The 13,187-nt window shown below is 39.0% G+C and overlaps 1 protein-coding gene across 1 annotated transcript in view; it reads right to left on the minus strand.

The window, feature by feature from the left end:
• Positions 1 to 13,187, minus strand: part of TEKT3 (tektin 3) — a 31,980-nt gene that overhangs the window by 17,033 nt on the left and 1,760 nt on the right. Inside the window, exons 2-3 of the mRNA XM_021694786.1 lie at positions 11,837 to 11,920; positions 3,386 to 3,456 (exon numbers count right to left, since the gene is read on the minus strand). Coding sequence (XP_021550461.1) covers positions 3,386 to 3,456; positions 11,837 to 11,920 — 155 coding nt within the window. The remainder of the gene's footprint in view (positions 1 to 3,385; positions 3,457 to 11,836; positions 11,921 to 13,187) is intronic.

Consider the following 13,187-nt stretch of genomic DNA (forward strand, 5'->3'; position numbering starts at 1 on the left):
CCATGGGGTGGGTGACAGGTGAGCCATGTCTTTACTCATGCAGTGGTTGATTCAACAAGTAATTACTGAGTGTCTACTACCTGTCAAGCACTGTTCAAGCCTGAATGCATCAATGGACAAAGCAAACATCTCTTCTCTCAAGAAGTGTACATTCTAGAGGGAGGAGAGAGGCAATACCCCTAATGAATAAGCAAATCATGTAGTTTGTTAGAACAGTGCAGAAAACAAAGCAGAAAAAAGGAAACGAGTGTGAATGATGATTTAAATAAGATGGTCAGAGTAGGACTCCTTGAGGAGGTAATGTTTGAGCAAAAACTTGCAGAAGGAAGAAGCAGATCACTCAGGGCCTCGTTGGAGGACATTGGAAGGAGTCAAGTTTTCCTCCAAGTGAAATGAGAGACCACTGACTTACAATTTTAAAGGACCATTTGGTGCTGGGTTTAGAACAGATTGTAGGGGGCAGGGAGACCCATTAACAGATAGGTACAGTTACCCAGGTGAGAGATAGTGGCTTGGACCAAGGGGGTAGCAGTGAAGGAGGTGACAAGTGTTCAGATTCTCAGTATGTTTTAAAAAGAGCCAAGAGACTCCCCTAGGAGATTAAACATGAAGGGGTAGGGGAGAGGTGAAGCTGAGTAATTGGAATAGCAGAATTCCATCAACAACGGTGGGAGAGTAGGCTGGGGAGAAGACAGAAGTTCAGCCAATACACTGAGCTTGAGCGTCCATTAAACATCCAAGTGCAGATACCAAGGAGGTTGTTGGAATTTGGGAGAGAGGTCTGGGATGGAAATAAAAATTGGGGGATCATTAGCATATAGATAGTATTTGAAAAAGCAGGACAACCAGATGATCATCATTTTGGTGTTCCTGGCATCCAAAATGTTCTTGGCATACAGGAGCCACTTGGTAAAGCCACCGTTGAATGGAATAGATAATTCCAGCTGCAGCTTCCCCTTAGCTTAGCTTGTACCTTTAGGTAAGTCACTTATCAGAGCTCTTCTTTTTGTGTGAAATAGAAATGAGGGTAGCAACATGCCAGTAACCTGCATTTTGATCCTGAAACACTTTTGTGAATTCTAAAACACGTGCAAGAGATGAAAGGTGAGAGAGCTGCCTCCCCTTGATATTTCTGTGTTCAATCTCCCATCTCAGGTTATTGTGTTGCAACTCTGGGATTAAAGGCCTTTCTCATTTGTGGTCTGGGACCAAGATGTCCCATACCCTTCCTCTCTTGGGCTGACACACCCTTGACCTCCTCTGACCTAACCTCAGAACCTCCTTAAGGAAGGTGCTTGAGGCAGCACCCCATCCACCTGTCCTATAGCCCAAGATGGGAAGAACCTTGGCTGCCATGTTGGTGCCTAGTGACATTCCATTTTCAACTGAGATCCAAACTCAGGCCTTTGTTGGGTGTTCCAAAGCAAATAGAGTTGAAAAACCCTCCTCGCATCGCCTTCACTGGACCAAGCCCAATGACCACGTTAAGGCTTCCATAAACCCTGGAGAAACCATCCCAGGAAATGAGGTAGGCATTTTATCCACTGCGTATTAAATGAAAAGCAAGGTCTTTAAAGGATCACCAACAAAGGTTCCACACAAGTGCATACATGGAGCCAGAACTTTCTGCAAAGACCTGAACAGGGCTGGGAAAATGAGGCGGTTTGTAGCAGAGACTGATATGAAGATGTGGCTGTGGAACAATCTGGGCAAGAAGAGTGAAGAACGTGGAGGATGAGCTGCAGATTTTAGATTATAAAAGAAAATAGGATTGGGAACTGGACCCGGAGAAAACAGAACAGGCACCATTCTGTGAACGACGCTAAACTGTGGTTCTATGATTTCTAGGGAGCAGAAGCCAAAAAGTAATATCAGAACTGCACTGCTTTGTATTTATAGCTCAGGTAAACAGTATAGTTAACGAAACCATGTGTAGTAAGTCATCCTTAACTCATCTTCTATCCATCCTCAACATTTCTAGACTAAAGAACACTTCCAATCACAGCGAGGGAGAGATCCCAGCCACCTAAACCTCACCAACCTGTGGAGCATCAATCCTGATGGGCACAGTGGGCAAACAACCAACCATCTAAACCTCACCAACCTGTGGAGCATCAATCCTGATGGGCACAGTGGGCAAACAAACAAGCAGAACTGATACCTCCAAAACACGTATTCTTTTCAGGGTCTCACACCTTATCCTTGACAAGGTCAGTATAAGCAGAAGCATCCTTTCCTTTGGGTGACATATTCGATGCTGTTTTCCATGGCCATAACCAGATGAACATTCATCTTTCTGGTCATGTTAGGGAAGAGGCTCAACCAATGTGTTTTCTATGCTGATGGTTGTTATTGTTGCTTAAGACCTTCTTTTGATTATTATTCTCCCCCGCCCCAATCCCCACCATAAATATTAAGTACCTACTATCTACTATTGCCAAGAAAAGAGGGATTTGTGTTCTGGGAGAGAGTAGGATGGGTGAACGATTACAGTGCTGCAAGGGGGTATAACCAGAGCACCAGGGAGCAGGTACAAGGGTCCCTGGGAAATCAGAGAAGGCTGAGTCTTTAAGGAGCTATGGAAATAATCATAAAAGTGAGCCACAATTCATTACTTACCCGGCTGCTGGGCTGAATATATATAAGTCAATCTCTCCTCAAAGAATGAAAGTCTTGGGCGCCTGGGTGGCTCAGTTGGTTAAGCGACTGCCTTCGGCTCAGATCATGATCCTGGAGTCCCTGGATCGAGTCCCGCATCGGGCTCCCTGCTCGGCAGGGAGTCTGCTTTGCCCTCTGACCCTATCCCCTCTCATGTGTTCTCTCTCATTCTCTCTCTCTCAAATAAATAAATAAAATCTTAAAAAAAAAAAAAAGAATGAAAGTCTTTTGAGTTAAAAGAAATCTTAGCCATATTCCAAGGTAGGGCAGAAATCCTTTCTTTAGCATCTCAAAATTATTTTTTTAAGATTTTATTTATATATTTGAGAGAGAGAGAGCATGTGCCTGCACGTGCAAGTTTGGGGAGAGGCAGAGGGGGAGGGAATCTCAAGCAGACTCATGCTGAGCACAAAGCCCCACACAGAGCTCAATCTCACAACGCTGAGATCATGACCTGAGCTGAAACCAAGAGTCTGATGCTTAACCGACTGAGCCACCCAGACGCTCCTCAAAATTATTTCTTTAGCTATAAATTTAAAGCAAGCACTCCAAGTACTCATCTCAACCTCCAAATAAAAATGTATATGTGCACATGTGTGTGTGTGAGTGTGTGTGTATCCATATATAAGAAATCCTTACATAAGAAGCTAAGAGAAATTTGAATGGGAGGCACGAAAGCATAGTTTTGAGATAGATTTTAAATTGTATATAGAGTTAAAGGTCTTACGCAAGTTGAGCAATGGCCTTATCCAAATGCAGCTTCATCCTTTCTTGACAACACAGAATAATATCAACTTCCTACTCAATTGGAAAAAAAAAACACATTAATGTTTTCATCAATGGGTATAACATCCAAAGTCAACAATGTAACAAAACATCAACAAAGGAAAACTCTTCCTGGAAAAAAATTGTCAAGTGAAACAAGAAAACAATTTTTACACCCACTTATTTACCTTTATGCCCTCATGGTCCTGCAATCTAAACATTAAACTGAGGTTCACCCCTTTATAGGGTCACAGGAAAATTATATTATGTAACAATTTGGGACAGGAGTAAAACTGTAGGATTTGTCTTTGTTTTTATCTCTGGCCCGTAACTAAAACAATATAACAATAAGTTAATAAATAAGTTCTGGTGATGTGCAAGGTTGAACTTAATGCAGGCTTCTTTTATAATAACTATTCTTCCAAGACAAAGTAAACTGGGGAGGGAAAGGGGCAGCCAAAAAGGGACCTCCCTCTGGCAGTGCATATAACCTCAATAGACCCAGCTCTTTGGTCCAAATAGAAACTTGACTTCCACACCGGGAGGCCAGCCCTCCCTCCATTGCCTGTACCCTGCAGCTCAGCTCCTAAATACGCTCAGACAAACACCTCTGTACACTGCTCTACTTGACCACACACATGGCATTCTGATGCCTCCAGGATATATACGCTATTACACAGCATGTGCTGTATCAGAGACGTATTAAGTAAACATTTCTAGGGGCACCTGGGTGGCTCAGATGGTTAAGCATCTGCCTTCGGCTCAGGTCATGATCCCAGGGTCCTGGGATCGAGCCCCGCATCGGGCTCCCTGCTCAGCGGGGAGTCTGCTTCTCCTTCTCCCTCTGCTTCTCTCCCTGCTCATGCTCTCTCTCTCTCTCTGTATCTCTGTGTCTCAGATGAATAAATAAAATCTTAAAAAAAAAAAAAGTAAACATTTCTCGCTGCCCTCTGAAATTCATATTCACATTAGAAAGTCTAGAAATTCAAAATAGCGCCGAGAAGACATTTAAAAAGCGCACATGGTCACTGTTTTCACTTTTTCAAGCACAGAGGGATCACCCTATGTGTATTGTTTTGTGGCCTGCCTTTTCATTTATTTTTTTAAGATTTTATTTATGTATTTAGAGAGAGCAGGGGCAGGGGCAGAGGGAAAGGGAGAAAGAGAATCTCAAACAGACTCCCTGCTGAGTGCAAGCCCCTGTTGGCTCCATCTCATGACCCTGAGATCATGACCTGAGCTGAGATCAAGAGTGGGATGTTTAACCAACTGAGCCACCCAGGTGCCCCCCACCTTTACATTCTAAACGTGAACATTTTCCCATGACATTAAACTGTACCATGATGAACAACCTCAGTAAATGCTGAGACACCACCAAAGGGGTATGCCTTTTTTCAAGGTTTTGACAAATACAACCAATTGCCCTTCCAAGAAGTTGTACCCATTTACAACAATAAACGAGAGTACGCTTCCTCTCCTCACCTACAAAGCGGTCACTACCAAATCCTCTCCATTTCTGTCAGTGTGATAGGACCCTCCCCCAAACAACAAACCTGGTGAAATTTGCAAATTGATTTTTTTCTTTTTTTTTTAATTTTGTTTTATTATGTTATGTTAGTCACCATACAGTACATCATCAGTTTTTGATAGTGTTCCATGATTCATTGTTTGCATGTAACACCCAGTGCTCCATGCAATATGTGACCTCCTTAATACCCATTACTGGGCTAACTGCAGGTTGATATTTTAACTATGTATTTGTTCATCATTCAACTTTCTTCTTTTGCGAATTACCTGCTTCTGCACTTTTTCTGTTGTTTTTTTTTTATTAATTTATAAGTATTCTTACATTTAAAATTTGATCTTTTCCCACCATAAATGTCATAAATGTAAGCATAAATATATATAATATAAAAGTATATGTATATTTTTAACCAGTTTGTCCTTTGCCTTTTATTTTTGCATAGTGAGTTTGATATTTAGACATACATGATTTCTTTGATGTCAAATTTATTAAATATCCCCTTTTGGTCTCTACTTTGTTCATTTGATTTTAAAGGCCTTCTCCAAAGGGGAACCCTCCTACACTGTTGGTGGGAATGCAAGCTGGTGCAGCCACTCTGGAAAACAGTATGGAGGTTCCTCAAAAAGTTGAAAATAGAGCTACCATATGATCCAGCAATCGCACTACTGGGTATTTACCCCAAAGATACAAAAGTAGGGATCTGAAAGGGTACGTGCACCCCGATGTTTATAGCAGCAATGTCCACAATAGCCAAACTGTGGAAAGAGCCAAGATGTCCATCGACAGATGAATGGATAAAGAAGATGTGGTATATATATACAATGGAATATTATGCAGCCATCAAAAGGAATGAGATCTTGCCATTTACAACGACGTGGATGGAACTGGAGAGTATTATGTTGAGCGAAATAAGTCAAACAGAGAAAGACATGTATCATATGACCTCACTGATATGAGGAATTCTTAATCGCAGGAAACAAACTGAGGGTTGCTGGGGTGGGGGGTGGGGTGGGAGGGATGGGGTGGCTGGGTGATAAGACACTGGGGAGGGTATGTGCTCTGGTAAGCGCTATGAATTGTGCAAGACTGTTGAATCTCAGATCTGTACCTCTGAAACAAATAATGCAATATATGTTAAGAAAAAAAAAAAGAAGAAGATAGCAGGAGGGGAAGAATGAAGGGGGGGAAATCAGAGGGGTAGACGAACCATGAGAAACGATGGACTCTGAAAAACAAACTGAGGGTTCTAGAGGGGAGGGGGGGTGGGAGGATGGGTTAGCCTGGTGATGGGTATTGAGGAGGGCACGTTCTGCATGGAGCACTGGGTGTTATGCACAAACAATGAATCATGGAACACTACATCTAAAACTAATGATGTAATGTATGGGGATTAACATAAGAATAAAAAAAAAAAGAAAATACTATTTAACACCCAAAATCCTAGTGAGCTTTTATACTATGTATACACAAGGCATGTAGTGGGAATGTCCGGGACTTTAATGGGAAAAAAAATGCATTTAATGAGACTCTTGTTATAAAAAATATTCTTCAACAATAATTTCTATATTTGAATTTAAATAATGTCGTATGATAAATATCAGACGGTTGGAGGCAGAAGGGTTCATGGAAATAGGGAATGCCTACCTTTGGAATTGTCTCCCACTGTTAATTTATCTATTAATCTGTACTCAAGGTTCATTTGGCTTTAAAAAGTTCAAGGAGTTAGCCTAGTCTAGGAGGACCAAAAAGATGGTACCCTGATCAATCCCCCAAGAGAAGCCATTCTATAAGAATTTGGTGAATATCACTGATTGAATGTAAAAGTCAACAGAATTCATGAGAAAATATTTCAATGTGGCCACCTTCTTCAAAAGCAGGCCTTTTAAGGCTACTTCTTTTCTTTGCCAATGTTTATTTAGTTATTCAAAAAAATTAGACCAGTGTTGGTTAAAAGATATGCTAATATCACTACTTTGAGTAAGCTAAGGATACACTCATTACTTGAATTAATTGGCAATGATCAAGGCACCCCTCAGTTGACAAACCATTACTTTAACTGCAGATTTAGTTATTTTGAGATAAAGTAACCTCTGCTACTGGTCTAGAAAATATTAAGCCCCTAAAGCAGTGGTGGTGGTTGTTTAAAAAATAGATTTATTGAGATATAATTCATGTACAATAGAGCTCACGTATTTGACTGTACAATTCAATGGTTTTCAGTATATTCAGAGTTATGTAACCATCACCAGAACCAATTGTAGAACATCCTCATTACCTCCCAAAGAAACAACATACCCTTTCACTGTCACCCCGTTTCCAATCTCCTGAGCCTGTTTCTCTGAGGCTGCCACTAATCTACTCAGTCTCTATAGATTTCCCTAATCTGGACATTTCATGGAAATGGAATCCTGCAATGTGCCATCCTTTGTGCCTGACTGCTTCACTTAGCATAAATTTTCAAGGATCATCCATGTAGTAGAATGTTTTAGCACTTTTTATGGCTAAATAACATTCTACCGTATGGCTACACCACATTTTATATGTCACTGATCAGCTGATGGACATTTGTGTTGTTTCTAAATGGCTGTTATGAATAATGCTGCTATAAACATTCATGTACAAGTTCTTGTGTAGGTATGTACTTACTCTTGGGCAGATACATAGGAGTAGAACTACTGAATCATATGGCTACTCTATATTTAACCATTTTCCAAAGCAGGTGCATCCTTTACATCCCAACCGGCACATTCCCACCAACACTTGCTATTATCTGTGTTTCTAAGTATAGCCATTCTAAGGGGTGTGAGGTGGTATTTCATTGTGGTTTTATTTGCATTTCCCTGATGAACTAATGATGAGCATTTTTTACTGTTCTTATCAGCCATGTGTATATTCATTTTGGAGAACTCTCTGTTCAAATCCTTTGCCTATTTTGAGTTGGGTTATTTGGGGTTTTTTTAGCTTTAATTTCAAGAGTTCTTTATATATTATGGATACAAGTCCTTTATCAGATGTATGATTTGAGAAGATTTTCTTCCATTCTATGGATTTTCTTTTCACTTTGTTGGTGATGTTCTTTGAAGCAGCCAAGTTTGTCATTTGGTGATGATCAGTTTATCTCTTTTTTCTTATGTTGTGTGCGGTTTGTGCTTTTGGTGTCAGATTTAAGAAATGGTTGCCTACTCCTGTGTCACAAATATTTATGCCTATGTTTTTTCTAAGAGTTTTACAATTGTAGCTCTTACATTTAAGTCTTTGATCCACTTTTATTCAATTTTTTATATATGGTGTGATGTAAAAGTCCAACTTCAGTCTTTTGCACACAGACATCCAACTCTCCAATCACCATTTGTTCATGAGAGTATTCCTTTCCCATTGATCATCTTGGCACCCTTGTTGAAGACGAATTGATTGTAAAAGGGAGGGTTTATTTCTGGATTCTCAAATTCTATTCCATTGATCTATATGTCTATCTTTATTGTCTCATGTATTGTAACTTTGTAGTAAGTTTTTAAATCAAGAAGTGTGGGTCCTCTGAATTTCTTCTTTTTCAATATTTTTTTTTTAAGATTTTATTTATTTATTTGAGAGAGAGAATGAGAGACAGAGAGCACGAGAGGGGAGAGGGTCAGAGAGAGAAGCAGACTCCCTGCCAAGCAGGGAGCCCGATGCGGGACTCGATCCCGGGACTCCAGGATCATGACCTGAGCCGAAGGCAGTCGCTTAACCAACTGAGCCACCCAGGCGCCCTTTTTCAATATTATTTTGGCTATTCTGAATCCCTTGAATTTCCATGTGAATTTCAGGATCAGCTTGTCAGTTTTTACAAAGAAGTCAGCTGGGATTTTGACAAGGATTCTGTTGAATCTATGGTCCATGTTGAGAAGTACAGCCACCTTAACACTATTTAAGTCTCCCAATACATGCACATATGTCCACTCATTTAGGTCTTCATTAATTCCTATCAACAATATTTTATAGTGGTTCTGAACTCTGGCTGTTCATTAAAATTATCTGGGGAATATTTTTAATACCAATGCCTAGTCCCCACTCCAGATTTGAATCAGAATTTCTGGGTGTGGGACCCAGTCATTGATGTTTTTAAAACCTTCTTCAAGTGATTCTAAGGTGTAGCCAGGTTTGAGAGCTAGAATAATACACTAAAAGTAGTAAAGTTTAAAAAAAAGAAAAAGCCTTGTAAATACCAAGAGATATTCTGATGAAGTTAAGAATTGTTAGAACTGATGTATAATTTACTTGATACAAAACATCTCAGGATCAGTGAGAAGGAGAGGCCAAAGGGTATTTGCTGGTAAATTCTTCCCCCTTTAGAATGACAAAGTAGATTACAGATTATTTCAAGATGGGCGATTCATCAGAGGCAGGGAAGGAAGAAACAGCAGAGCATCAACCCATCCACATAAAGCTACTTGATTTGGGATCTTGTTCCTAATCACTCATGTGGCAGCAATAGGTACTGTGGCTTTTACAAAATAGATTGCATAGCCTCTTTGTAGTGGCCAAAACTTTCCTGAATTTATTATTTCCATGCATATTTCTTTCAGAGAATCACGCAGTAGAGGAAAGCAAAGAGCAAATTAAAAAAAAAAAAAACTGCTTATCATCCATAATGCAATAGGTCACTAAAAATAATTTAATGCAGGGGCGCCTGGGTGGCTCAGTTGGTTAAGCGACTGCCTTCGGCTCAGGTCATGATCCTGGAGTCCCTGGATCGAGTCTCGCATCGGGCTCCCTGCTCCGCGGGGAGCCTGCTTCTACCTCTGCCTCTGTCTCTCTCTCTCTCTCTGTCTCTCATGAATAAATAAATAAAATCTTTAAAAATAAATAAATAAATAAATAATTTAATGCAATGTTAAAAGGGACCCTGATGATTAATGAAGATAATATTACTGATGACCAACTTGCTAGCTCATCACATTTACTTTCTTACCAAGGATTCTTTTTTTTTTTTTTTTAACCAAGAACCAATCACAGAAAGGCAAACAGGTGGGACCCAGCCATGCTGGTTCAAGGATAGTGAATTGATTTCCTGCTGCAGAAATTCAGCAAGTCAGAGTAGGAAATGGGACTGAGAAGGAGTGAGAGGCAGACAATGGAAGGTCATAGAAATTAGGGAGTCAAGGAAGAGTTTTTAGCGGCTCGAACCACTGGTGGTAATGGTAGTACAGATCCAAGTGAAGGGAAGATATTTGGGGATTTCGCATTAACCAGTTCTGAAGGAGGAAAGGATGGTTTTGAACAATGGTAAGAGAGAACAGAATGGAAAGGAGAGGAACAATTTTACAGGAGCTGGAAACTGATTACAAAGGGTGAAGATAGTCAGCAAGCCATGCCACAAGTGACAGGAGAACCTTGGTACCATCAGTAGGAAGGGGAAGGTGGAAGGCATCGGGGTAGAAGGAAAGTACACTTTCAGGCTTCATGAATATGAACCAAAAAAGCGGGGAGGGGTAGAAGGCTTACCAACATAAATTCATTTGACAGGGACTTAGGGACACAGAATTAATGCACAATAGAGTGTCTGGCCTGAAAAAGAGATTAGGAAGGCCAAAGCATGAAGCGGATGAAATCTTAAGGAATGGCACAGATCTTGTGGGAATAAGTCTGGCAAGTGAAGGCCAGAGAACTTAGACCTAAGTCACATTTAATCGGTGGACATGGAAGGGAGCCTAGCAGGAGAATGAGCATAGTAGTGCGCATATGACTCTCAGCTTCTGGATGACAATTTGGCTATAGAGCAAAACTTCCCAAAAGCATCTGCCTTTTGACCCACCCATTACATTTCTTGAAAAGTATTCTAAGGAAATAATCAGAAATACATACAGTTATCAATAATAATATTTTTGTACACAGCTGTGTTATTATAATAGCAAGAAAACCAAAGGGGGACTGAGATAGGGAAACAACTTAACTATTCAAAAAGAAAGAATTGATTTTTTTTTTTTTTTAATGGTAGCACCTTCACATTGTGGAACACAGTGTAACCATTAAAATCATGCATATCATACATATACACATAGAAGTATATCTAATGCTATAGGAAAATTACCCCAACACAATTCTTAAATGAATAAAGCACTTTTAGAGGGGAAGGATGAATAGGCAGCACACACAGGATTCTTAGGGAAGTGAAAATACTCTGTATACTACAATGATGGATATGTCATTATACCTTTGTCCAAACCCATAAAATCTGCACCACCAAGAGTGAACCCTAAGGGTATTCCAGACTTTGGATGACAATGATGTATCAATGTAGGTTCATCAATGGTGACAAATGTACCACTCTGGTGGGGGATGTTGGTAATGGGGGAAGCTGGGCCCTAGCAGGGGCTGTATGGGAAATCTCTATGCCTTACCCTCAGTTTTGCTGTGAACCTAAAACTGCTCTAAAAAAATTAAGTCTTTAAAAAGAATGGTGCTGCCTTCCCTACAACCATATTTAAGAATAAACATCGTTAAGCATTTATCCATCAAAAAAAGCACTATTCAAATTATGTATACAGTATAATTCTAATCTTGAAGACATGTTTGTGTGTCTTTTAGTTGGATGGTGTCTAAGTATGATTAATAAAAAGAAATTCTCTGAAATTCTCTGAATAAACTGAAATTCTCCAAAATTAACAGTGATTTCTGTCCAACTGAGCTTCAGATGATTTTTATCTTTCTTTATCCTAGTCTGTATCTTTTGAATTCTCTCAATGAACATCTATTACTTTTATAACAACAACAAAAAAAATCTTTTCCAAATGCTATAAACATTTGATACTATAACTTATTTATAAATGGCTTCATATAACATAATTTTTGTTTCTACACATTAAGCACATGTTTGCAACTACATTTCTTGCTATTGACTGTACTTACCGTCAACAGTTCGGCTTCCACCTCATCGTGAACTAGATCAATCCCCATTCTCTTCTCTCGATGAAATAGACATTCTCTGGCTACCTACAGATACACAAATAATGGAAAGCACTAATACAAAGTAACTAAAATCAGCGATGAGCAGCTCTAAGGATTTGGTTCTAAAACAAGTCAATAGATACTCCCAATACCAACTTACCAACTTTTCAAGCCATTTTGCGGGAAATCTAGCATGAGACCCACCATAACAACTAAGTAAATCCTTATTGCTAGTTAAAAGGTAGAGTTCACTCTTCAAAGTGATTTGGAAAAAAATTCTAATTTGGAAAGGTGACAAAATCAAGCATATGGCATCTACTTGATTCCTACAAATTAACATCGGAGAAAATTACTTAGCATTAATTTCTGCTACAGAAATAATATCCTGAAACATTATTTCCAAATATTTTCTATTGAGATGAGTGAGGAAGAAACAAATTATTATCTTTAAAGAGGCCAAAATATTTGTGTAGCCAAAAATCCAAGTGATTATTTTAAGTACCATTTATTGTTTTCCTAATTACAAAAATAATGTGCCTTATCCATTAAAGAGAAAAAATGTAGAAAAGTAGAAAATGATTTAGCCATATTCCTATCACAGTTTGTCCTTACAATTTTATATTATGCTTTTTAGGATTGACATTAAATGGTAGGCCCCGGTCATAAAATATTCTTTGAGACAAAGTATGCTAATGACTCGAGTGGAAAACAGCTTGGATTGCTAACAATAAATTATGTATGAAAGAACATTATGCAAATGTTAAAACACTTTTTTCAAAGACTATTTCATGACATGGAATGACTGTATAATGTTAATGTTTTCGGCATAAAATATAATAGTATGTACACTGTAATGTGGACATCATATTGTTGAACAAAATCTTTGAATGAATGTATATTTTCATTTACTAGAAAATGAATTAATGGGTTGAGGGGAACTCTGATTATTTTCATGTATATTACTAATCTGCTTTTTGTAAGTTTCTACTAACCCAAGTCTAGTAGGATTCTACTCATCTTACCTGCAACATAGAAAAGTATCCATCTTCTTCACTTTGGCCAATTCTAGATGTCATCAGTTTCCACTGTTGCAAATATGATAGGCCAAAGATGGATACTTCATTGATTTAATTTGCATTTTTATTAGGGAATTTTAACTTCTTTTCTTATATTAGTTGATCATCTGGATTTTCCCTTTTGAGATGTTTCTGGTTATGTGACTAATTCTAATTTTAATCAGGACCTTCCTACACTGTGCTGATAGTAAATGTTCGAACACAGAGGAACATTTGGACAAGAATTGCAGAAAAAA

Source organism: Neomonachus schauinslandi, chromosome 15 (genome assembly GCF_002201575.2).
Source record: "Neomonachus schauinslandi chromosome 15, ASM220157v2, whole genome shotgun sequence".
Lineage (NCBI taxonomy): Eukaryota > Metazoa > Chordata > Mammalia > Carnivora > Phocidae > Neomonachus > Neomonachus schauinslandi.